The following is a 25,461-nucleotide window of genomic DNA, read 5'->3' on the forward strand; positions in this document are numbered from 1 at the left end:
GCAAAGTGGGCCCAAAACTCGAAACCGAAAACCCCACAAAATCGTCAAAACTCGCCAATAGAGCGGATGTGTGTAGCAGAAGTTAACCCAAGTGGGGGATTCAAACCGATTTTGTTGAGCTGATACCACAGACTCTGCTGCTGCCCGTTAGAGTGACGGTTTTTGGGCGAGCTTTGAATGGGAAATGAATTGAAAATACGATACCGAGATGCTGATTGTTTGAAGCTCCAACGACGCTCGGGTGGACAGTGATTTCTGCAATCAAAGCCAAAGCTTTTCGCGAACGAAAATTGAATTACGGCGGCCAGTTTTCTTATTGTTTTCCAATCGTCCTGAGGAGCTGCGAAAGCAGGACACCCCAAGGAGTGGCGACGCGTGTGCAAATCGTGTCCAAAAACAAAACAGAAAAAAAAAACAAAGATTTTTGGCGAAAGGCTGAAAACTGAGCCTCTCGTAAGCGCTGCAGCCTGGTGCGTGCCGAGAGCAGCAGACGAAGGTGTGTAGATGAGCCGGAGAAAGCCAGCTCACATTATAAGATCGCCGCCACAAACCCCAAAATCCAAGCCCCACCGCAGAGGCGAAATCTCAAAATGAAAAACAAGTGTAACACAAATATTTAAATTCGCGAGGCCTTTCATGTTTTTGTGTTTGTTTCGTCGTCTGTGTGTGTCTGAGTGTGAGTGTGTGTGTGTGCGTGAGTGGCCGAGAGCATCGGCCAACAAACAAAAAAAAAAAAATTCATCCTAAATTGAATTGGCTCTCATGGTGGCAGGTGAGAGAGCGGGAGAGAGCCCCACTGTTGCTGTTATTGTTGTTGTGCTGCATGTGGCATAACCAAAATCAGCTGGTCTCCGCCCTGCCCCTCCCTCGAACTGGAACTCGACGACCCGACCTTACATGTGTTTTGCGCAGTTTAGTGCAAAGGTGGAGCTTTTCCTTTTTCTCCATTTTCCGCGTGCCTTCTCGACTTGGATAATCTCTTTCTGACTTTTTTTTTTTTCTCAAAAAGTCAAGTCACTGCGATAAAAACCCGTTTCGTGTTGCGTCTCTCTGCCATCTAGCTTCGTTCTCTGTTTGTCGCGTCACGCCTTGTTTCTGTTGTTTGTCTTCTTGTTGTTTGTCTCTTGTTTTTGTTGCATTTGATTTTATCGCCTGCTCTCGTCTCTTCCATTCATAGAAAACGGTCAGCAGAAGACACAAAACACAATAAAAAAACAACAAACCAGCAGCCGCTGCCGCTGCCGCGATTTCTTCTATTTATTATTCGCCCCAAAAAGCGCCAACAAAAGCAAACAAACCGAATCGCCGCCGAAAATAAAAGCTACTACTTCGTGCCACAACAACAAGCGCATACCGCATCAATAAACCATCAAAATCAAGAAATATACAAATAATTAGCAGCTGCCTGTAACAATCGAGTAGTTATAGTTGTTGTTGCCATCATTACGGCCGCTTTCGAGGGGAGTGTATATGTGATGTAAGTTTCGTAAAATCGTCCATTTTTCCATATACCTACCAGGGCTTTAGGTCTCTCTCTCCCCCCCCCACCCGATATGCGTAACTAAGGCTATTGTTATTGTCGTTTATGATTTCTTTCGCATTCGGGGTTTTTAATTCCAGTCTCTTTATCGGTTCAAAATTTCCCCTATATACCATGACTAACACACATATCATTTTATATACTTGTAGAGACTACAGTGGCTACAAGTAGCAAGTAAAGTAACTACACAACTGTTCAAGGCCCTTATCATATCTCTGCCATGACCCGCATTATAAATTTTTGGTTTCCGAGTAAAAGGATAGATAATTCTTTCAATAAAAATCATTAATCGCAAGACTCCCACACAACCAATTCAATCCAATACATCAAAAATTGAAGTTCCCACGAGTCTCCAAGATGTCTATAAGAGCTGACAGACTATGGACTAGGCGGCTAATTTTATCTTTCTGATAAAAAGCAACAAAAAAAAACTGTCTTAAATATATGTATATTGAAAGAAACTATTATTACCGCTCTGCAATCGTTTATTTTTACAAATGGCCTGCTAATAAGTATACAACCTCGTCAGGCATTTAAAAATACGTTTGTGTTTCCAAAGTCCTCATTTATAAGCCATAGGAAAACACATAAATCTTGCCGTCGTTTGTGGCTAAAAATTGTCATCAGTTAAGCATATTAAAAAACAAAAATATATGCTTTTTTTTTTGTCAAAGTAATGGATTCCAAAAATAAATATCATATCGAAAGGCAAAGCGATGTGGGAATTTGGTTTTATGACAAGAAACATTAATTACTGGAATGTCAAACAGCAAACTAATTTGTTTTTAAATGGAATGGGATTTATTATATTTCCAGTCAAATAATTCATAAAATTTTCATTGAATAATAGTGGGAATAGTAGTATAGTGGAAATACTAATTAGTTTAATATTTGCCAAACACCCGAGGGCTATTGGCCATTTACGTAAGATCTGTCTGCCGGGGCTTCCAGATTGATAAGAAAAGTGGTTGGGCTGGAGGAGTGGGTGACGAACGCATTGCAGTGGTTGGATTACGTGGAACCCTCGATGCCGATAAGCTCGGCACATATTCTACTGGGCTCTTGATAAATAGCAAAATGGTTGATAAAACGGGCATTTCCGGTCGGCTGTTTGTATTAGAGCTGTTAAGTAGTTCCAAGATGGACTCTGGGCGTGGCTTTATCTCTAATAGTCAACTTGGTTGGTCATTTTCGTCATAAAAGTTGTACCTCAACAGTAGTGTTTAATAGTTGTGCGATTTATGAAGGCAATTAACTGTCAGCTTACGATAGAAGTTGACCCAAAACTGGTATACCTATCTGACACTACATAAATGTCCTAAAAGCCTAAGATGGAATTTGTTAGAAACTAAAAAAACATTGTGGCTTTGCGTTTTAAATAATTGAGTTGTAGAAACAGAAATTCCATTAAGAAGAGTATAACTTACGACCGTTAGCAGTGAACTTACGACCCACCTTACTAGTCGTATTGATTTACCATTCTGCGGTTAACCGCACATAACATTTTTATGCGTTTTGTTTTTGTGCCGTTTGCCATTTGAACACTTTCCCAGACCAACAGCCCAAGACTTCAGAGCCTAATTCAATTAAAAATAAATTTTACTGCAAATGTAAGGGGCGTGAAAGGACTATTTTTTTCCCCAAAAGTTGCAATAGAAATTGCCTCATGCCCCCAGAAATGGTGTCGCTTTCAAGTTGATTTTTTGTACTTTTCACAATAGCATTGAAACTCAACACTTTTGTTAATTAAACTTTATTTTTAAACTGCCCATTTGTTGTTATTTTTTGTGCTTATCATTGTAATTTGATTAATTTATTTAGTGCATTTAAACAAGCCCTCTCCGGCGTTACCATTGGTTTTGTTTAGAACAAACTTTTTCGATTCGGGGGTAACGAAATGTTATCCCATTTTCCTCTAGAATTAGTCACGCATAACTGTCAGTCAGTTTCATTTTTTTTTGTGTGTGTTTCAGGGGCACGGCCAGGGCAACATGACCGGGGAGGGTCGGGAGTCGGGAGTTGGGTGGACAGGTGTACTTTTTATGCGATCCGCTGACACTTTCCCAGATGACACAGGCGACCCAGTTAGGGGCCATAGCCAAACAGCAATGTCATCGTTACTCAAGAAGTGTGTGCATGCCTGACAGGCCTCAGTTTCAAACGAAGTTGTACATTGTAGACTTTATTTTAAGGTCCATAGAGGGATAACAGAATTCTTAATCTAACAGAGGTAGTTTCTATATAAAAACTTCCTAAACTTTGTCTTAACTTTGCATAAACTTTTGTTTATATTTTTAGTTTCTTAATTTCACGTTAGAAGCTAATTCGTCATAGCTATTATAACAATTGGTTGTGGCTAAAAATAATATATGCGATAAATAAACAATGGTTCAAAATTTAATGTTTTTTAAGCCTGAACCCTGAAGAAATACTTCTCAACTCCCGATAATAGTTTCGTGACTTACAAAGGCACTTTTAAATCATAGAACTTCAAACACCAAACCTCAGATTGTAAAGTGTTTACAAAGAAAAGTGAAAACTTTTATTTTTTACACGTTTCGCATATCAAAGTTTGATAATTTTTTTTCGATTTGGGTCTCTGGAGCACGTTCAACTGTTTGCCCTAGCAATGTTTGTTTCCTCATAATGTGCGTTTATCAAATACGGAAATCGAGCCATAAGCCTTATATTTCGTAATAGTCGAGTACTTTACTATTATATGCTCATAAACGATATAGAAACGAAATGGATACACACAATGGAGTGTATCCAAGAGTGTTGCTAGCCCCCTTGTAGGTCCTCCCGATCAAGATTGTAACCTTGCAGGCTTTTGCAGGCCATGGAAGCCTGCCAAGTGTCAAATAATATCGATGAACCACCCAGCTGGGCTATTCCGTGAAGAGATGAGATTATGAGACCTCCTGTAAGCCTTTGTTCGTGTAAGAGTGCCATGGTTTCCATTTCTGAGTGACTTGTGAGGAGGACCAAGGGCCAAGAGTAACCTACTGTTCTTTAAACTAGCTTACTAATAGTTTATGGCTAGTCTGTTAAAGATATGGTTTACTATTCAGCCAATCTGGCGTTCAATTGGCCTTGATAGTACAAGCTTATCAACTTTTTGACAGCCTTGATTAGGGTTGAGAAACACTCTTACTTTCAAATCTTAATTTTGATCAATATAATTTTATAATATAATTATATTTTATTCTTGTTGAATTACTTGAGTGACCAAAGATTTGACATTGAGATTCTTTGATGTAAATATTTCTGTTTCTTGGCTAATTTTAGATATTGCCTGGGACAAGGTTTTGTTTCGTTTGTCTGTGACTTTTCGTGACTGGGGTGCAATTACTTTCGATCATATTCGATATAATATTTGTACGACAAATGCGTTTTAAAAGCTTTCGTCTTTGATTGTTGACGTTGAATGGTTTGATAAACAAAGCAGTGATAAGCCCCGTCAGACGCACTTAGGGTTTTTCCCAAATACTAGGGATCTTGAAAAGGTAATTCCTGATTTTTATGGCTCTTATCATCGGGGAATTTAGGTATTTCAACAAAGGTGATTGATTGGAATTTGAATGATTAAATAGTTTAACATTAATTGTGTATTTAAGCTTAAAGAATTTAAACGAATTAAATGAAAAAAAACAAGTAATTGTAAACCCAATTAGTGCCTTATCAAGCAGTGCAGAGTACACTAACTGGAGGCTTCTGAGGAAACCACGAGAGTAATTTCAAATATGTTCAACATCCGAGATAAGTTATCTTGTACAAGCTTGTAGTTGTTACTTGATTAGATTTTGCTGAGAAAACCCAGTTGTATGACATACTGTAAGTTAAGATTGGTGTTTTTTCCATAGAGGTTTAAAGATTGATGTAATGGTATAATGGCTAAAGCACCTACTATTCTATTTAAATCTATGAATCATATTTAATGACTTTGTTGTCTCTTATTTGTTTTTTTTTTTTATAAAAAAAGTATATTTATTATGCAAATATGGGCTTTTTTAAGAGTCCACTGAGCTTCTGTCTGTGCAAACAAGTGTGTTTTGGCCTTGTCGGTCGGTACATATTGAAATTTGGCCTTGTTGACATTATCTACGACTCCCCAGATATGGCCGATGTTCGCCTTTATTTAATTAGACATACAAAGGCGCTCCCAGGAGCAGTCATGATTTATGTACTCTTCATTAAAATAACTCTATTTACACCACGGATGCCACAAGGGGTCAATTAGCTTGGTATTTTATTTATTTGCCCATCAGGCAGAGTTTATTTATGCATTTTATTGCCTAATAGAGCCACTAATTATTTAACTATTAGCTTTACTTTATTGAGCCAAAATTAATAATTATTTTTCTGTCTCTTTCAGCTACCAGTTATCAGCACAAAAAACAGGTAAGGTTTTAAACTAAAGATGTTAACTAATGTTTAAGTAATTGCAGGGATTTAAGAGTTCAAGATACTCCAAGATCTGAGATCTATATAGATATCTGTACCTGATGGAGAATACCTGTTTACTTTTGTCATTGTTTTTTTCGCAATAAAGAAAAATTACTCATTTGTGGCTTGGAATACTGATATATCATGGGAATGCCCCGACGAAACGTGACAAAATATAATAAATGAAAAAAGTGTTTCAAAATACGATGACTTGAATACTTTTCTATGCAAATTACGTGGCCAAAAAATTGTGTTCCAGTACACCTTGAATAATGCATTCCTTCTGTGGGCCAGCTGTCCTGACTAATCAGAGAGCAGGTTTAGTTTGCTCGTTTTATTTACTTCACTTTTGTTTGCTGTGAGCGGGATTGTCGTTTTCATTAACCTTAATTAGCCAGTGACGTTGACATTAGTGACTAGCCGTGCCGTGTAAGTGCAATCGGCTGGCTAGTGACTTTCTTTATGCTCGCATGCCCCGTTCAGTGAAGTCATTATGTGGATGAGTGCGACATTTTGTGGCACACGTTTTTCTTCAATCGTTTTCTGTTTTAAACTCTCCTGCCAAGTGGCCTGGCCGGGCCAGTGCAGCACCAGCTTACTGACCATGACCTCCAGTTGTTGCCAGTCACCATCTTTGTTCTCTTCTGGCACTCTTTCAACTAGTTATTGGTTGCCATTCGTAACCCTGTTCTTAGGGCTCTGATTTCCCATTTGAAAGTAACCAAAACATTAATAAATATCCGATTGAGTTCAAGTATTTACATGCTTTTCATTTACTCCAAATACGCAAATGGTAGTTTTCCTTTACTCTATTGACCAGCCAATGCCAGCAAGTACGTCGACCCAACGCTTACCTTACTGCCCACATGTGCCAAGAAAACTAGTTTCCAATGAAAATGGCACTCATTTCTTTGCACGCGGGACTCACCTGACTTTGAACTCAATACGCAGCAATTGCTTCATTATATTTTTAGAATGGGATGCCAAACCGGACTCAGATCGGTAGGCTAGCCATTCTTTGAAGCCCCGCATTAGTCGTCGGACAATTTAATTTGTAAAGTAATTTATTTAAACAATAGGGCAGGTGGTCTTCAGGTAGTCGCTTTTGGAAGCTCACGCCTAATTGCTTCTGAATTTGAAGCTCTTGTGTGTGTGCTTCCCTTGACTTGTTGAACTCTCAAGGTTACAAGAGGTAGCCACGAGCGCCTCGCTGTTGGATGGCCTCTAATTAACACGAAATGAAAATAAATTTAACGGACATTGAGTTCCCCCAAACGTTAATAGAACCTTGTTAAATTAGATTATTATATTTATTTAATGATTCTCTTAATAAACAACGTGTGATTTAGTTTATGATTTCGCCATCGAAAGTCCAACTTATCCACAAGTTTCTTGTCAGAATTTGACGAAAACTGGTTATGATTTTGGAATGGGGAAATAATAACTAATATTTCAAATATGGGCGAAAAGTCTGCATGGGATTAAAGCATTGTCTGCCTTCCAAATGCCCGACAACCGTACTACTGCATACGGCCGCCCTCAGCTGTCTGGATGTAGGGGGCTGGTTCCTGGCCCTGTTGCTGGCGCAGCTGCTGGGGAGGATTGTTCTGGATGCTGGGTGGCGGACGGTCAGCATTTTCTTCGCTGCTTGCGTCGGGCTCCACCTGGACTTCGATTTTCTCCTGCGGTACCGGCTCCGTCGCCTCTTCGCTTTCCTGGGGCTCTGGGTTGCCGTCACTGCTTACGTTTTGGGTATAGGTTTTGGGTTTCTTGAGAAGAAATCTGGTGTTTGGGTGCTGCTGTGTCTCGAGTTCCAGGCGTTCGATGAGCCATCCTTTTTTGGGGGAGTTGGTGGCCCAAAAGTAAACGGTGCCCTTGTCCTTCGACCCCTGCACCGTCACTTGCAGCTGCGCCCTGCCCCCATCGACCCGGTTCTTCTCGTTGGACACATTGAATCCCGACTCTCGGATGGGCTCCCCCAAAAGACTCACGGCCCCGCTATGCTGGCGCAGTTGCTGGATGGCCAGCTGGTAGTACTCCGTCTGGCGAACCTGGTCTTCCAGGCGCCAGCGCATGTAGGCCAGGCCCGATATTGAAGCCAGTGCTCCGCAAATGCAGATACTACCTAGCGCTCGCTTCGATGGCAGCCCGATACGCAGCTTCAGGGTGGGCATAACGGCCTCTAAAAATCTAAAAACTTTTTGAATTTTGTTATAGAGGCCTTGAAATATTTTGATAGCTTCAAACGTTAAAACAGCAAAACTGACAATATTCTCATGCTTGGCTTCTGGGCTGCTGAAGAAGAGATTTTCAGAGTTCGTGAATAACTCCTGTATCGATGGACTGGGATCTGCGCTGGTCTGGCCTTTAGATAATTGCAGTGGAGCTTCCTTCTGCGCCTGGTCAGCCATAAAACTGCTAACCATATTCTAGTGGCTTTGGTCAATTTTGTAGTCGGCTGGCAAAAGGCGTGGACCGAACGATTACCGCAGAAAAGTCTGGAGAAAATCACAGAAAACTAGTTTTATATTTTTCGTGCACAGTGGGATGGAAAAATCATAATTCATAGATACTTGTGACTGGTCTTTAAACTACTCTTCAATCCGATGGCTTCATCCACCATACATTCCATGTGCAGCAGTTGTTAAAAGCCAAAAATTTATGTTTATTTTCTGGCAGCCTCAATGTGCTGTGGTGTACTTAAAAAGCGGCTACTTTAATGAAAGTCCCAAACACCGCCTGTCGATGGGAGAAATTTAATCGAATCTTCGTAAGAATGATTAAAGCCGGCAACCAGAAAGAGTTTATGCAAATTTAAAGCCAAGAATAAGCCTTTTCCACTCGGAATGCCAGTAGATAAAATTATATGAAACACTATAGCACAACCTGAAAAGGCTCTTTAGTTTAATTAAAGATTATTTAAATCAACAGCCACTTAATATAGCCACGTCCTTGCATCCCAGACCCCAGTGGCTGTAGAAGCTCTGCCATTATTGGCTTATAAGGCTGTTTTTTATAGGCAGCTATTGATTATTTTTAGGCCTGAGCAAATTACTCATTGATTTTATTTTAATAATAAGCAGTGCGGCTCTTTAATAGTTTTATGTTGGAGCGAGTAAATGAAGCGCATCGCTCATTAAGCAACATGATGGCCAAGCTCTTGGGCCAGGGTCGAACCTTGGTAACATCATAAAACTGGTTGCTATCCCCCAACAAAGATGAGAAATGCAATTGAGCACACCAATGAGGTGAGGTATTGTAAAATTTCCGATTGCGTCATGCGATAAAGACGAAATAAGACTACTGTACCCCTTGATTGCGATTTTCACGAAATTCTTTAAAGATTCGATCAAAAACTTGCGCCTGTCGGCGATTTCGGCCTTCATTAACTCAAGAGGGCTTCGAGGCAAATTGCCCATTAGCCTTAAACAACTTAAAGACCATCAATTATACAAGCACACATCAACTAAGGCTTTAAAGCGAAAGATGCCAATCTATCAGCATTTTGTCTTTTGGAAAATTCATTCCATAAAAGTTAAATAAAGTTCATTGATGCGGACAACCTCCTAAAATTTACGAATACTTGGGATATGGCATGCCATCTTTCTCCCAAGATTTGATAAGTTCCATGAGTACTGGGTATTTATAGTTTAATAGAGTTGCAATAAATTAAACTATAAAACATGACTGTAATATATGATGAATGACGCAGGCTTTGGTGGTAAGCTTGGACCGAGCGACACAACCCGGCGGTGCCAGGTTGAATTTAAAGTCAGCTCCAAGGTTGTTGTTTTAATTGCTTGTCTCCGGTTGTCTTCAAGTACGGCCAACACCAACATAAACAACGTTAACAAAAACAACAAGCTGAATAATGTTAGCGCCATAAATAAAATACACACGGACACAGGCCGATCGCACAGGGACAGGCCCAGAGTCAAGAGGGCGGAGCCGGAGGACCAGCTCGGAATGAACTCTGTTTTAATTGCAAGTTGTAAAATCAGTAAGGGTGGAGCTTGAAACCAAGAAACACAAGCAAATAAGGAACAGGAAAGGAATTCCACCGTGCGGTTCTTAACAGCTTCCCATACGTATATCTATTTTTTTGGGGTTTTATTTTTGAATTTTCTCCTTTGGAGACTAACAATAAGTTCTCAGTCTTATAACCATGACTAATGCTCAAGCGAAGGCTATATCTTTGCCAATTGTTATCCGATTCTTGAGCGGATTACCTTAATCGATTTGTGGATCAATTCTCCTCTAATCTGCATAAAAATCTGAAAACAAAATATTTTTGAGATTTTTTATAAAAATTTCTGGGGGTTCCCTTAAAAAATTATGAATAAGGCATAGGAGGCCAATATGGCCCACTAAGAAGGCTATATCTTTGCCAATTGTTATCCGATTCTTGAGCGGATTACCTTAATCGATTTGTGGATCAATTCTCCTCTAATCTGCATAAAAATCTGAAAACAAAATATTTTTGAGATTTTTTATAAAAATTTCTGGGGGTTCCCTTAAAAAATTATGAATAAGGCATAGGAGGCCAATATGGCCCACTACGAAGGCTATATCTTTGCCAATTGTTATCCGATTCTTGAGCGGATTACCTTAATCGATTTGTGGATCAAGTCTCCTTTAATCTACATCAAAATCTGGAAACAAAATATTTTTAAGATTTTTTGTAAAATTTTCTGGCGGTCCCCTTCAAAAATTATGAATAAGGCATGGGTGGCCAATATGGCCCACTACGAACGATATATCTTTGCCAATTGTTATCCGATTCTTGAGCGGATTACCTTAATCGATTTGTGGATCAATTCTCCTCTAATCTGCATCAAAATCTGGAAACAAAATATTTTTGAGATTTTTTGTCAAATTTTCTGTGTGGCTCTCTTCAAAAATGTTCGTGAGCTCATCTGTAGTAGTCCCAGAATTTAAAATTTAATGGTCCGCTTTTATGGAACCTTATCTCATACGTCTGCGGCTTTTTTTTTGTTATTCTTGGAAATAATCTGCGGAAATAATGGGATCTAACTAACTTTGAAGATGCTAAAAATAAAAAATGAAATACTGCCCAGACGACACTTGATCATGGCAATAAGATGGTCTAGACTCTAGAGTTTAGACAAAACATCTGGGGATTGTATGCTCCAACGAGTCGAAAGTACTTTCAAGAATTTCTATTTGGAAAATCTTATTATTGTGGAACTTTTTCTGCTGTATTATGTAACAGTTTGAAGATAGAATTACTTTTGTATTATAAGACACAAAGGAAGGTTAGCGGAAGGCTTAAACACTAAAGAAGCCGCTACTAATTGTTTGAAAACTAGTTAAAGATAAAGTAGTAGGAAAAAGTGGTAGGAAGACGTTCTTTTAAGATATATGTATCTTCCTTATGGTTGTATTCCACATAAACCTTCAAAAGTGAATTATTCCAAAACATGTAGGAAAAGGTTGTTCTACTATAAAGATAACATTTATTTGCATTTCTTATAATAAACTCAAACTTAGGAAAACAAATGAGGTTAGTATGTAGATTAGTGAGTTCTTCAGAAAATAGTTTCCCAAAAAGACAAGGGTACCACGGCGGTTTCTACAAATTCGTTTCAAGTTTGTGTGTAGATTTTTAAGATAGCCAGTCCGCTATTATTTTTTGGAAGGTACTCATGTTAAAACCTAACTGCTTATAGCAATCAAATAATTTATCTAAGGGGTGTTGAAAATATAATAAATTTTTAGAATCATAGTTGGTGGAGTTCAACAAACTCACAAGTCGGAAACTTGCGAAAAACATGGCAAATGTTACACAAGGGCAGTTCAAGTAAGGGCGGAAAAAAGCATCTTTCCGGAAAAATACACAATTCTTATTTACGCGTCCCACTAGCATTTTTTTTTTTTTTTTTTTTTATAAATAATTAAACGGTAGAAAGAGCGTCCGTGTTCCCTGCGAGTTTTTAAAGTGGCTTTCCTCGTTTATGTTGCATTTTCGCTGCGGAGCTCTCTGTGAGATTTCAGGATGTGTACCGACATTTTTATACACTTTGGCTTGAAATCATACAATAATATATCCTTGTATACAACCACAAATAAATAAATAAAGAGAATCAGGTAATTGCACGTCAGTGTCCTTGCCTAAAGTTAATATATCCTTTTTTATCATGTTTTTTCGGCATAGCCCATGGTTGTTCCACCCTGCCATGTCATTCTTGTGGAAACACACTTACTTCTTAGTCTTTATATATAATTCATGCTGCGTGTTAAGGATAAAACGACATTTTCCTTAATTCTACTTAAGGTAGAAAGGAAGGAGGGGCCTAAGTAGATGCATTAACCTGGTGCGTATGTCCTATTTAAAGTCTGGAAGTCAACGCTTCTTTAAATTTAAAAATCCCAAGAAAATAATATATGTAAGTGCCTTCGTCTGGTAATACTTTGGTGTTTCAATTAGTAATAACACGATAAGTAACATATAATTATTCCAGACCACACTCTGAACATCAAAGGAATTCCTAAAAAATAATAAGAGCTGCGGATGCAGATACAAAGATACATTTGCATCCCCAAGAGCCATTAATGAAAAAACGCGTCTGTTTTTTTGTTCCATGTTAATGGGATGGCGTGGCCCCCTTATCGAGTATAGCGCCCAGTTTTTCATTTAGCTCGTAGGTATGTTCTATTGCAGTCATAATTCCCTCTTTCCTGCCAGCCACTGGAAATGATAATCGATTCCAATGGCACCTGTCCAGTAATTGAGAGTGCTTCGCTTTTGTCTGTTGTGCGCATTAATGTCACGCATTTACATTTGGCCGTGTGTTTGATTTACCCTAGACTGTCCCCAAAAGACCCCACCCATCATCCAACAAAACAGTCGGACAGTCTGTGCAATTAGAATAATTATTCGAAATACATTTGTTGAGGATCTTAATTAGTAGATGGAAGCCTATTTGTAGCTTACAACTTCTTTCTTCAAAAGAATTCTTTAAGTGTAGATCGTTATTGATAGCCAATATTTTGCTATACATCCTATCTGGCACAACTTCCATTCCTTGACGGCTTTGGCTATCAATACGATGGCTATTCGACACTTTCGTGGTCGATGGTACATAGCGACATTATGGTCGCGTGATGCCAAGCGCCTCAAAACAGGCAAAAAAATGGTATTCGCTGGTATCCAGCGAAATATGTATCTGCAAGAATGTATATATGTATAGTATAATAAGAGTATACATCGAAGCCGAGAGGAGTGGCGTGTTTGTTTACGTTTCGCTTTCGAAGCGCCTTTCCATCATCCACCTATTTGGGTTTGGGTTTGGGTTCGGGTTCGCCTTTGGGTTTGGGATTGGGTCGCTTCATTAGTGCCAATGCACTTCCCATCTTTGTCGCCAGCAGTTGGAAGTCTAAGAGCTTCGAATTGTGTTACGCGTCTAAGAGGTCAAAACCAATCGATTTTTTTGCCTTTCCATTCTACTTTCCTTATTCTACTTCTCTTCTAGCCAACTCACGTGCTGCTATTAAGGCTTATACTTGTATGTATATAAACTGAGTATGTGTTTGCTTTCTTTTGACCATAATGAGTTTAGGGAATGCCTATTGTGTATTTATCATTTAATACAAGAAATTATTGTTTAGACAGCTCAAGAGTGGAGACAAATATTTCTTGTAAATATTTTTAAACCAACTTCAATATTGTATATATAAAATGTTATGTCATGGGACATCGTTGTTAGTCTGCCTTACAACGAAAAAATAAACTTGATTTGATATTTCCGTGACCATCGTCATTATATTTGTTTGTGACCACAATAAGTATCCATCCGCTCGTGTAGAGCGCTTAAATTACAGCACTGCCACAGAAAACTATTGTATTTTATTTAAATCGCCACATGGGATGGTTGGCTTAGAAGAGACTCATGAAACAACCAAGCTAAATGAGGAATGGAAATCAATATCGAACTTGTAGGCCTGAAGTCGAGGATTTTTATGACGTTTTTTTACTAGAGAGCCAGGGTAAATTTAATACCCTCCTCGTACTTTATTGACATAATGCCTAAAGATTGATGAGGGCCATTAAAACCTCATAATTTAAGCATATTTACTGACAATGCTAATAAATTACCAGAATATCTTCCTAAGAACCGTTCTTGGAAATAAAATCTTATTGAATTTTAATTATCATCATATTTCATTAATGATATGCAACTCTAATCTTATCCCATCTTATTATTAATAAACTATCTTTTAGAATGAAATTAAATGTCCATAAAGTAGTTATCAGAGGAGTTGTCTTTAGGAATTTTTAATCAATTTAAAATGATTTAACCTTTTTTAATATTTTATAATATGACCGCGTCGTTAGGTTATCTATATTTCATATTTTCCAAACTCGATGAGCAGTATCTCGACCACTTAACTTCCTCCGCAAAAATAGACTCAGAAAAAAGGCAACACAGGAAGAGAAGAAATAATAAGACATTCCACGGGGGCTCCAGGGCCAGCTCTTTTTTGTTTAAGCATAATGGGCCAAAGAGCCGGTGGAGAAAAAGGGTAGTTGAGGTTCACTTGAGGCCAACGAATTCAGTTTCTCTGTTGCCAGTCATAGTTTGCCTGGTTGGCAACAAAAAACACAACTATAATGAGACTGATCGCTCAAAGATCTCATCCCGAGTTGCAAGAATTTTTATACAAGTAGAGAAATAATGGATAGCTTTATGAGCGAGCCTAAAAGACTTGAAATTTGGGTCACTTCTTTATTTGGCATAGTGAACACTCGTAAAAATCGTCACGTTTTGCTCCAAATTTCCAAAAATCAATTGTCCAGATATTTTGCATAATTGGTGGAGCCCTCGAGTCATAAACTCAACACACGTCTTGTCTAAAAGAGCCCGCCAAAAAATCTAATCGACTTTATAATACCTTTTAATAAAATAGATTTAATAATGTTTAAGTAATACGAAAGATACATTAAATTGTTACTAAATATAACAAATTTATGACATTTAAAAATAATTCCTTTAGTAATCTGCAAAAGAAAGTATAACCCCACCAAGGAAGAGTGTCACACACACGCTTTCGATTCCAAGAGTGATCATAAAAGCAAAACCCCCAAACTCTAGGATAGAACTGTTGCCAGGCAGACTTCTCCCCAAAAACTTGAGTTGTTTTTTGAGTAGATTTTATCAAATTAGCCGCCGGCTACACTGAAGATTATGATGCTGATGGTGGACGAGTATCGGGCTGTGGAGCGGCGGCTGGATCGGTTTCCTGTGTTCGCAATGTGGGGATTATTTTGGGGACTGGAATGGGCCGGTGTTGGTCATGCAAATTCATCACATGTTAATGCCCACGAAACAAACAAAACCGGTGGCACTTCAGAAGGCCTTTCCGAGGCCTAGAGTCTTGGCCTGGCCCCATTGTAGATGGAGCAATGAACTCCAAGCATCACTCAAAAATATATGGTTTTAACTCTCAGCATCCGAAATATACTGTGGTTTTGGTTCTGTGGTACAGTCGAGCGAAAAACTCCACTGTTTGCGTGAAATGTTAATGGTTTCATATAAATTATATACATTCGGTGCGAAAATTTTTAAATAAACTAAAGATATTCATTGGTTTTTCTGTAAAAAGAGTACTGTAATTTATCAGGCTTACTGCGGAATAATAATTTATGTCAATGCATGACGTACTAGAAGAAATATTGAACACTTTCCAGTTGAAAATTAGTTTGCATTAAGAAATGGAATGCAGAATTATCACAAGGGAAATGCGCAATAGAAAAACAAACTAATTTCCATTCGCTGAAAGGCTCTTGTTTGTCAAATTGCTTGCGACATTTTGTTTGGTTAATTGTGCTGAATGATAACTACTTGTGGGTGTTAGATAGCAAAGACAAACAATCTACGTAAGTCGAAAACAAAAGCATTACGTTAGAACCCACTGGCATGCCGAGTGCTCGTACAGTTCTATTGGAAAAGTCCATGGCTGAACATTCGCTTGTGAAAATGGATTCTACTAAAAGGCAAGGTTTCTTATTAAAGATATTTTTTATAGGGCTTGGCATATTATTATAGCTTTCTTAAATTATATAGTGGTATTATTATTAACCTTTTTGTTTACCTCTTTTAGCTGCAACATGCGTTTCGAACCTTTGGGCCAGAAAATGTTCACACGCCGCAACTGGCTGCTCCGCTGCAGCATTCTCATCAATGTGGCAGTGATCCTGTACATTGGCAGCCAGTTGATGATTGGTGGCGGTAACAACTTTACAAACGGAGGGAGCTTTCTGCTGCAGGATCAGCAGGCGGCTTCCATCGTGCAGGTGGCACCAGGATCTTCGGCGGCACAAGTCCAACAGCCACAAGTCACGCCAAAAAACCAGAATGTAAGTACTATTCTGTTTTCGGCCAACAACTACATTAGATGATTTAAAAATATACCATTCTCAGCAGGTTGAAATCTTCGAGTCTGAGGAGAAATCGCTGGCTAATCTCAATGCTCAAGCTGCGGTGGCAGGACCAGTAGCACCGGCGTCTGATGCTGCAGCGGCTCCGCTCCTGACCAATGGCAGTGGCGGTGGAGCTGCTGCCCTGGCGGATCCCGCCCAGGTGGTCGACAATATTGCTGGAGGAGGAGCGGCTGCGCCACTGGGGGGTAACCCGGAGGTGAACAACACACAGTCCGATGGCTATATAGTCACTGGCGACGAGAAGGAGCTTGAAGAGCGGGTGCGCTCCTTGATCAACTGTTACGACCACGACTACCACCAACAGACCCTGCAACGGGGCGACTTCTGGGTCCTGCAGAACTACGTCCAGGCGGAGCACGGAGAAGTTAAGTGCCATGAGTCGATCACCTACACGACTCACGCCGACTACACCTTCCTGGACAACCTTGTGCCACTGCTGGAGCGCTGGAACGCCCCGGTGAGCATCGCCATGCATGCGCCCGGCACTGACTTCCAGCCTACTGTGGACTCGATCCGGTATTTGCGGGACTGTCTACCCAATAGCCACCTGGTGCGGGCCTACACCACCTTCCACATCTACTTCGGCACCAAGCACATCCCCAAATCGGTGCCCAAGCCTCATGACGTACTGAAGACGGGCTACAACTGCACGCTTCCGCCTCCGTACTTCAACGTCAGCTCTGGCCACCTTTACAAGGCTCAGAAGAAGCTTCTGTATCCGGTGAACGTGGGTCGCAATATTGCTCGCGATGCGGCTCTAACCCACTTTATCCTGGCCTCTGACATTGAGCTGTACCCGAACCCGGGGCTTGTGAAAAAGTTTCTTGAGATGATTGCCCGCAACGAGCAGTACTTGAGGCGCAAGGCTCCCAGGTGAGTGGCTATTATTGAAACACACGCAAGAAAACCCTACTAATTACATTGTCTATCGTTTAGAGTGTTTCCTCTGGCCATTTTCGAAGTGGAAGAGAACTCTCCAGTTCCTCATGACAAGACCGAACTGCAGGAGTTCCTTCGCACTGGCAAAGCCATACCCTTCCACAAACGCGTTTGTGCCAGTTGCCACGGTGTGCCAAAGTCCAAGGAATGGATGTCGGCCAATGAGACAGACGATCTCAGTGTGTTCCACATAGGTAAGAAGTCTTTACTATAGATCGTATATAATACTCTACTAATGATAAATCCTACGCAGGCAAACGCACTGGATACTACGTGCACTGGGAGCCGATCTACATTGGCACACATGCTGATCCGCATTACGACGAACGGCTCAGCTGGGAGGGAAAGAGCGACAAGATGCCCCAGGTGAGTCAGGTTAAATATTTATAAATGGACTTGATTTATTTGGCCTCTCGTTTTAGGGCTATGCGCTATGCGTTCTGGACTACGAATTCCACATACTAGACAACGCATTCCTGGTGCACAAGCCTGGCATCAAAGTGTTGAAGAAGGACAACCGACGGGCCATGCTGTCGGGCAAGACGAACCAACTGATCAGAAAGATCATCTATCCAGAACTGAAAATAATGTACGGCATGCGCAAGGGATGTGCGATATAGTAACTAATCATGAAACTGAGCTGAGCTCACCCAGACTTGAGCAAGACGAAGAAGAAGAAGGCGAAAAGACTTCAACCAACTACACTATTACTATTTGCAATGCTATAGATAGATAGACGGCGACGGCTCGATAGATTTCAATTCAGCCTATGGCATAGGGAGCGCACTGCAAGTGTGTATCTTTCAATTAGCTAGAGACTTAGCGTTAGGACTATTAGAGTATTACGTAGTAAGCCTTAGCTATAGGTCGTGTCGTGTCTTGTCACCTGTTGGTTTATTCTGCGATCGGGGTTCTTGTTAGTAGCCTGCAGAGCCTTGGTAGCGAAGCTTACGTACGTTTAACGTAATTAGGTATGACGCAGAGTAGGGAGTTAAGTAAATATACCTGCAGGATTAAGGAAGATTTTCTGATGGCCAAATATGAGCAGCGTATGAGCGTGAAGTAGCCACAACTGGACTTATTCTAATTCCATAGACTTCCTGTAAATATTAACGCGAATTGAGAGTCGCACGGTGGACACCCCCTGCTCTCTGGTAATCCGAGACTGGAGAGTTCAGTTAACGGACTCCCACTACTCATAGGCAGTCATTTTTCAGTTACTATTCTAGCCCGTTAACTTAAGTTTAGTGTTTAGTTAGCCGAATTTTCCATTACTTATTACGTATTACGTATCCACAAGAATTAGTTCTTTACTTTTGTCTTTCCTTAACGAAATACTCAACCAGAAAAATGAGGAACTCAACTTTTATACCCGCAGGCGACATGCCCAGCAACAGTCTAACCATTTTATGTCTGAATTCTCATGGTTATTTCTAATTTCTAACATACACTTGCAAATCCATAAACATTTTCTTGGCAATGTAGACTTACTACAACGACCAAAACGTAGATTAGACCGACTACCGGGCCAAAATAATTTGTATTTATTAATTGACTTCAATAGACGAGGTTTAAAGTGTTGAATTGCTATCTATTAAATAGACTTTGAGAAATAAATCGAATAAAAATAAAAAAATAAAATAAGTAAAAATAGAAGGCTAAAGATGAGTTTCAAGAGAACACAAATAATATATAACTTATGTAATAGTACACACTTTGAGAATTGATTTGTTAAAATAACACACACACACACTGAATGGTAGTCAGGACAATTATTGCAATTGTAGATTACATTTCAATAAGCGTAAATGCAAACCGTGATATTTGTACTAGTAAAAGCAAGATGGATATGTTAAAAGTAACTGATAAGCAGTGGAGGGAAAGATCAAGATTGAGATCGAGGGCAGAGACATCAAACTAAGCGTAAAATGAATTTTGGATATGTTTTTTATTAGTGTTGAACATTAAGTCAAACTTGTGCACATAGAATTGTTGAAAACATAATTATATTGAATTCGGATTAGCGATTCGAATTTCAGATAAATGCTGAAGATTTTGGTTGAGTAGGCCTTATCACAATTAAGAGAAAAGTAATAAACAAACCTAAGCTATCTTATTTTCTATGAATAAGGAATTAATTTAGTCTTTAGCTGGATAGCTGGAATTAAAAAATATTTGCGAATGATGTTGAAGAAACCATTTGAGAGTGACTTGGGAACAACTTGCAACAATTGATGTTTGTATTTTTTGACGAAAATCCCCTAAATGCTTTATTTCAAACATTTCCTGACCAAGTCCTTGTTTAATTTATTCGCTAACAACACATGGTAGGATTGGTCGAGACCTATAATACATATTTTCCATTAGTATAACTCAAATATCAGTAGCCGTAATGAAAATTGTTGGAAACGTAGCCAAGAGCGGATAAACCATATAAGTAAATACACAAATTGGAAGAATGTATTTGAATAAAGAAATGTATAAAAGTGCCTTAGAAAAATCGAAAAATATTGAATATTTTTATGAACCACTAATCGATGCAGCTGGAATTAAGAATTTTCTGAGTTAATTGGCATATTTTTTTACGACAAGGAAGTCTTTCGCCTTGCCTGGATCACGCGAAGAAAATCATTTTCCCAAAATCAAAAAATTACGCAATGTATTAAACGGTATTTGTAAAAAATAAATAAATTTTTATTTGTATATAGTTAGTAATTTAAATCTTTGCGTCGTTACTTAATGAGTCTTCTTAATATTACCCAGCCTGCCAATTGTTTGTTGAATTCCATTTACTTTACGAAAAATGATTTAGTTCTACACTTATTTGATTAAACCTTGGCCTGATTTGACCAATTATCTCTAATTGCAGAAATTTGACTTATTCACATAGGCCTATCTTAATAGGAATATAAATATACGTATATTTTTTGTAAGAGTTAAGTGCAAATCTGCTGAGCATGGACTAATAGCTAAAATTTAAGAAAACATAAAAACACGAACATTAAAAAACTAAAGAGAGTTTACATATAAAATTGTCAAAATAAAGAAACATCATTTTCAAACAATGCGGAATCTTTTCTTTCCATATGTGGATAGCTGCGTAACTTATGAATTTCATCGGAAACTTTAACCAGTTTTACTGGCTTTTGGCATTTACGCATATGTCTTTTAGCCATATATATCATCTTTCAGATAAATTTAAAAACTTAAAATTATAAAAAATTTAGATAAATGAGTTAGATGCCTAAAAATAGTGAAGTAATCAAATAACAATATACATTATTAAAAAAAAATGAAGGCTGTCTGCCAAGTTACATTAAAATAAAATAACAAGAAACAGACAGCCAAGCCAAGCCCAGCTGGAATCCCCGTGCCAGCTTAATCTTAAGTATAATTCCAAGATCATTGTCAAAACTGTCGAGATTGGTACTCATTGGCACTGTCGACCTTTATTTCAGGTTGGATTTTCAGGTTTTTTCGATCTTTGAGGCTGTTCAACGAAAACAAAAGTGCGAAATATGCAAATTCAGGAGGTGATATTATCATAATTTAAATAGAGATTTCTTTGATTAATACTAAGACGGTTGCTAGCTGAAACTGAAAGCAGAAGAACTTGCTGCTCCGAGAAACTGATTCATCTTGAGTCAAGCCAAGCTTTTTCTGTCGAAATTTATGCCATTCGAATGCTTTTTTGTTTGTTGGTTATTTATTTGCATGTATCTTTTTATTGCTACCGATACTGAGACACTGAGATACTCAGATACTCGTACCGACGATGACGGCAATAGGTGTTGCGAATCCCCACATCGGCCTGGGAAGATCAGCAAGCTTCGGAATCCGGCGACAGTTCGGCTTTTGGCTGCTGATCATCATGGAAGAGCTTCGACTGAGCCGATGCTTTTCTCAGTTTACCAGTTAATATCAACGTTGCGTTTCTAGCGCGAAACAGTCGAAATTGTCAGTTCGTTGGCTGAGGACTAGCCTCGTCTTTACTTGAAATCGAAAGTCTACATACCACCGGTTGAAATGGCTAAAATATATATCAGTGCTTTATTGTGCCTGGCCATGTTTGGCTCCATGGGTTAGTACAAAAAATGAAAAACACAATTAAATTGTCATTTATTACGTAAATTTTTTTGTACACCTACTTTATGTCTTATATCGTGGGAAAGATAAACGACTTATATGCAGAAATTGTATTTTTTTTAGAAGGAGAAAAAACTGAATATAACTCATTAAATATTTTTGATAGAGGATATTTTATAACGGCGTTTAAAAGTGTATCATAAAAATATTAAATAAGAATGATTATTAGCATGAACAATTGTTTTGAACCTCAAGTCCTGAAATCAAGGACCTCAAGGACTAAAAATAAATAATCTATTCAGAACTTTTAAAAGTTTTTAAAAGCATAGTCTTCAAGACACTATAGCTGTACTCAGGAAGGACTCTGTTTAATATCATTTTTAAACTAAAAAGAATACTGTTTCCAATGAGACCAAATGAAAGTGAAAACATCTAAGCCAAGCTTTGGATATAATAATCTGAATGGTACCCATGTGGTGGAACTGCACCCACAATTACTTCGTGGCGATTCCCACACTTAATTGTATTTTGCATAACCATAGATACAAGTGAGCAACGTCATCGCTGCACTACATACTTTCATCCGTGGGAGCTTCAGCTACACATTCGGTTAATAAAAAGTAGTTTCATCAATACGAGGAAATAATATGAATTGTAAATGGCCAAACATTGAAGGCGAAAAGTGCATATCACAGCTAAAGGTTACCGCAGTGTGGGAAATTTGAATTTTTTGTACTTCCCAGGCTACCGAACATTTTTGTTTGTTTTATTTCAAGGCCGATCGCCAGCTCTTAAAGATTGAGTTCACATGGTGTGGCGGCCAGAAAAAAATCAATATTGCATAACCTTTGGCTGCTATTGGCACATTGGTTTATTGTTTAATGTCGACGACGACCAGAAACAAGTTTTTACGCAGATAGCCAGTCAGACATGTTCGGGGAACCTGAATGTGACAGATCGATCTAGATGTGAGCTCAGCTCATCTGCGACCTTCAAGCGTCTTTGCCATCTTCACTAAATCTTTCTGTGATGCACATATAATTAAAATCAGGAATATCTATTTTAATAATTACATTAACAAGTAGCTTAAGTGATAATTCACAAAGCACACTCGTTGTGGCACGCGGTTTCTGTTAAAACAAGACATAGTAAGTCTTTAAGTCTTACAGTTTTGTCTTATAAGGCTTCAAAAATATGAATAATTTAAAAGACATTATTAATTTCAAATATCAAATATTAATATATGTGTCTAATCATAAACCATTACTTCCATTATCCGCGTCAAAATCGAAACATTATCACCATTTCTATGCGTGAAGTTTTTCAACAAGTTTTCGAAAATATTTTGTAAATAAATGTAAAGGCAGTTTCTCATCATAAATCATTAGAGGTAAGCTCATACCTTGATGCGACGGGACGATACTAACCAGTGACTTTTACGCATTTTAGCTGCCGCCGCCGCCGGAGGATGCCGGGAGGCCAATGGCACTGCCCCAGTGTCAGGATCCTGCGATGCCTACATAGAGTGCAAGAACGGCGTGGCCGAGGAGAAGCTGTGCCCCGATGGCCTGCTCTACAATGAGAAGTCCACGGGCTATCCCTGCGGCTACCCAATCGACGTGGAGTGCAATCAGGCCTCGGCCCGTCTGCAGGCCGCCCAGCCCACGGAGGACTGTCCCCATCAGTTCGGGTACTACCGCATGGGAGACGCCAGCCACTGCGGCCAGTTCATGAACTGCGCGGCCGGACGCGGCTTTGTCTTCGACTGCCCCGAGGGTCTGGCCTGGAACCCGGCCACCTACAAGTGCGACTGGCCCGACCAGGTCGAGGACTGTGACGCCGAGGCCTTCCTGGGCTTCAGTTGCCCGGCTCCGGCCCCCAAATCAGAGCTTCTGGGCGAGCAGGAAGCGGACTACACCTTCCATCCATCTCAGGACAATTGCCAAGTGTACTTCATCTGCATTGAGGGACGTCCCCGCCGCATCGGGTGTGGCGAGGATCAGGCCTTCAACCAAGAACTGAAGCAGTGCGACGACATCGATAATGTGCCCAACTGCAGCAGTGCCATCCGGGAGAAGGGTGCCCAGATCAAGGCAGCTCGTCTCCACGCCAAGAAGAACTGAGAAGTCGTGATTTCCCAAACACAGGCCATAATGGAATGCCATAATGGAGTTGCTCGAGTTTTCTAGTCTGTAGTTAAAGACCTTGCCAGTTTATTGTTCGCATTTTTTCTTTTCTTAATAAAAAGTTTATAAGAGATGTACAGAAATATCTTTTAATGTTAATCCTAACTAGATACTATTTTTAAAACATTTATTAACCAGGCTAGTAATTCATAATACCTATCTCCTCTTTGCAGTTCTTTGCTCTCCGGAGTGCCCAGTGCCTAATGGACGTTTCGCATCTGGTGACCAGTGCGATGCCTACACAGAATGCCAGGATGATGTGCCCATTGCCAAACTGTGCCCAGACGGCCTGCTCTTCCACCAGCGCACCAAGGCTACCGGAGAGTGCACCTACGCCCCCTTCAGCACCTGCAAGGAGCGCACCCGCCTGCAGCCCGCCAACGGCACGGACGAGTGCCCCCGCCAGTTTGGTTTCTACCCGAACGGGGACGAGGCCAAGTGCGGTGTCTACAGGAACTGCGCCCACGGCGTGGCCACCGTGACCAAATGCCCTGAGGGACTGGCCTTCAACGAAGAGACCTACCAGTGCGACTGGCCCGATCTAGTGACCAACTGCAACGCAGAGGCCTACCTGGGATTCAACTGCCCTGCCGCCGACCAGGCCGAGGGTGTGGCCTCCGAGGTGGACGTCAGTCCGGAGGGCGAGCTCCGCTACTACAGACATCCCCAGACCTGCAAAAAGTACTTCGTGTGTGTCAACGGACACCCGCGCCTCTACAACTGCGGCAAGTACCTGGCCTTCAACTCGGAGTCCAAGCTGTGCGACTTCTATAACAAGGTGCCCGAGTGCTATGCCCTGCTCAAGGAGAAGCAGAGGCTGAAGGCGCAGAAGCAGGTGCCCACGTTGGCCGAGCCATTGGCTTAAGTTCCACTAAGGACGGAACGCATCCAGAGGCTGGAGGCTTAACCCTTCCCTGAGCAACAATAATTATTCTGTAAATATGTAAACTATCCGTATGGTTTCAATAAATGAGTAATGTTTATATCCAAAGTAAAAATAAAATATTAAATTGCTTTTCCCTTCTCCCAACTGGATAATAGAATTTAGTAGTTTTTGTTTTTATTTAATTTATTTCTCTTTAATTTATAATCAGTTTCAAATTGCAGATGTTTCTTTGTAATTTTGTGTCTGAATTTGAATATTATCTGGCTTATTAGTAATTTAGATTAAAAATAATTAAAATTTACACGTTTTCAAGATTTCAAGATCCAACCACTTCCACAATTCAATTTTTGATATTTTACAATGAATTTCTCTCGTTTCAAAGACAAATGAAAGCAATTTGTAATCGAAAATATCTTTGGGTTGGAAAATAATTTAAGCTCGAATTTGTCGTTCATATTCATTGAAAACATGGATTACGTTTTATCACCGAGTAACCAATTTACTTTATTCAGAATTTTCCATTAAGTTAAGCTTAAAAACTAAATCCCTCGCTCATCCTTTCCAAATCGATCACTTTTGTCTGTGATTTGCATTTCTTTGGCTATAAAAATTAAATTACAGTTTTTAGTATTAGCTTTTTGAAGTTTGCACTATTTTTTTGTAGATGTTTTCTTCTGTTGTGTGGTGTTTCGTTTTGTTCGTTACATTAAATTACTACAAATAAATAGTAGTTAGTTCAGTGTTGTGTGTTTTTTGGTTTTACAAATGGTTTTGGTTTTCCTTCGACTTGTATCGTATCGTATCGTATCGTTTCTTCCGTATTTGTGGAGCTTGGCTAAGGCGACTTTTGTTTGGTTGTTTTCACTTTGTTTTTGTTGTCTTCACATTTTGCAATATATTTAACTTTTGTATCTTT

At 39.6% G+C, this 25,461-nt stretch overlaps 3 protein-coding genes across 7 annotated transcripts; 2 read left to right on the plus strand and 1 right to left on the minus strand.

Annotated features, from left to right (window-relative positions):
- Positions 1–18: 18 nt before the first annotated feature.
- LOC6497130 (beta-1,4-glucuronyltransferase 1) lies at positions 19–20,452 on the plus strand. 4 transcript variants are annotated; one of them, XM_014906040.3, is made up of 8 exons: positions 19–496; positions 1,178–1,477; positions 5,916–5,941; positions 16,109–16,364; positions 16,429–17,321; positions 17,385–17,581; positions 17,641–17,753; positions 17,810–20,452. In XM_014906040.3, the coding sequence occupies exons 4-8, from the start codon at positions 16,116–16,118 to the stop codon at positions 18,005–18,007; spliced, it is 1,650 nt and encodes a 549-aa protein (XP_014761526.1). In that variant the 5' UTR covers positions 19–496; positions 1,178–1,477; positions 5,916–5,941; positions 16,109–16,115; the 3' UTR covers positions 18,008–20,452. The 4 variants fall into 4 exon arrangements, with proteins under 4 accessions (XP_014761526.1, XP_014761523.1, XP_001962693.3 ...); XM_014906037.3 differs by lacking the exon at positions 1,178–1,477; XM_001962657.4 differs by lacking the exons at positions 19–496; positions 1,178–1,477; positions 5,916–5,941 and adding an exon at positions 15,924–16,001 and having other exon boundaries at positions 16,432–17,321.
- On the minus strand, positions 7,278–8,227 carry LOC6498387. The gene has a single exon (XM_001962658.4). It carries the CDS (start codon positions 8,158–8,160, stop codon positions 7,507–7,509), a length of 654 nt encoding a protein of 217 aa, XP_001962694.1. The 5' UTR covers positions 8,161–8,227; the 3' UTR covers positions 7,278–7,506.
- Positions 20,453–21,263: 811 nt separating the features above from the next.
- Positions 21,264–24,662, plus strand: LOC6497131 (protein obstructor-E). 2 transcript variants are annotated; one of them, XM_014906041.3, is made up of 2 exons: positions 21,264–21,468; positions 23,833–24,662. In XM_014906041.3, exons 1-2 carry the CDS (start codon positions 21,414–21,416, stop codon positions 24,522–24,524), a joined length of 747 nt encoding a protein of 248 aa, XP_014761527.1. In that variant the 5' UTR covers positions 21,264–21,413; the 3' UTR covers positions 24,525–24,662. The 2 variants fall into 2 exon arrangements, with proteins under 2 accessions (XP_014761527.1, XP_001962692.1); XM_001962656.4 differs by lacking the exon at positions 23,833–24,662 and adding an exon at positions 22,923–23,736 and having other exon boundaries at positions 21,277–21,468.
- The last annotated feature ends 799 nt before the right edge of the window (positions 24,663–25,461 follow it).

Source organism: Drosophila ananassae, chromosome 3R, assembly GCF_017639315.1.
Source record: "Drosophila ananassae strain 14024-0371.13 chromosome 3R, ASM1763931v2, whole genome shotgun sequence".
Classification (NCBI taxonomy): domain Eukaryota; kingdom Metazoa; phylum Arthropoda; class Insecta; order Diptera; family Drosophilidae; genus Drosophila; species Drosophila ananassae.

Bases quoted from the DNA above. Each gene is read 5' to 3' on its own strand.
- LOC6498387 (XM_001962658.4), bottom strand. From the start codon at position 8,160: ATGCCCACCCTGAAGCTGCGTATCGGGCTGCCATCGAAGCGAGCGCTA.
- LOC6497130 (XM_001962657.4), top strand. From the start codon at position 15,925: ATGCCGAGTGCTCGTACAGTTCTATTGGAAAAGTCCATGGCTGAACAT. The intron at 16,002-16,108 runs GCAAGGTTTCTT...TACCTCTTTTAG, and splicing joins AAAATGGATTCTACTAAAAG to CTGCAACATGCGTTTCGAAC. The intron at 17,322-17,384 runs GTGAGTGGCTAT...TCTATCGTTTAG, and splicing joins TTGAGGCGCAAGGCTCCCAG to AGTGTTTCCTCTGGCCATTT.
- LOC6497131 (XM_014906041.3), top strand. From the start codon at position 21,414: ATGGCTAAAATATATATCAGTGCTTTATTGTGCCTGGCCATGTTTGGC. The intron at 21,469-23,832 runs GTTAGTACAAAA...TCCTCTTTGCAG, and splicing joins GGCCATGTTTGGCTCCATGG to TTCTTTGCTCTCCGGAGTGC.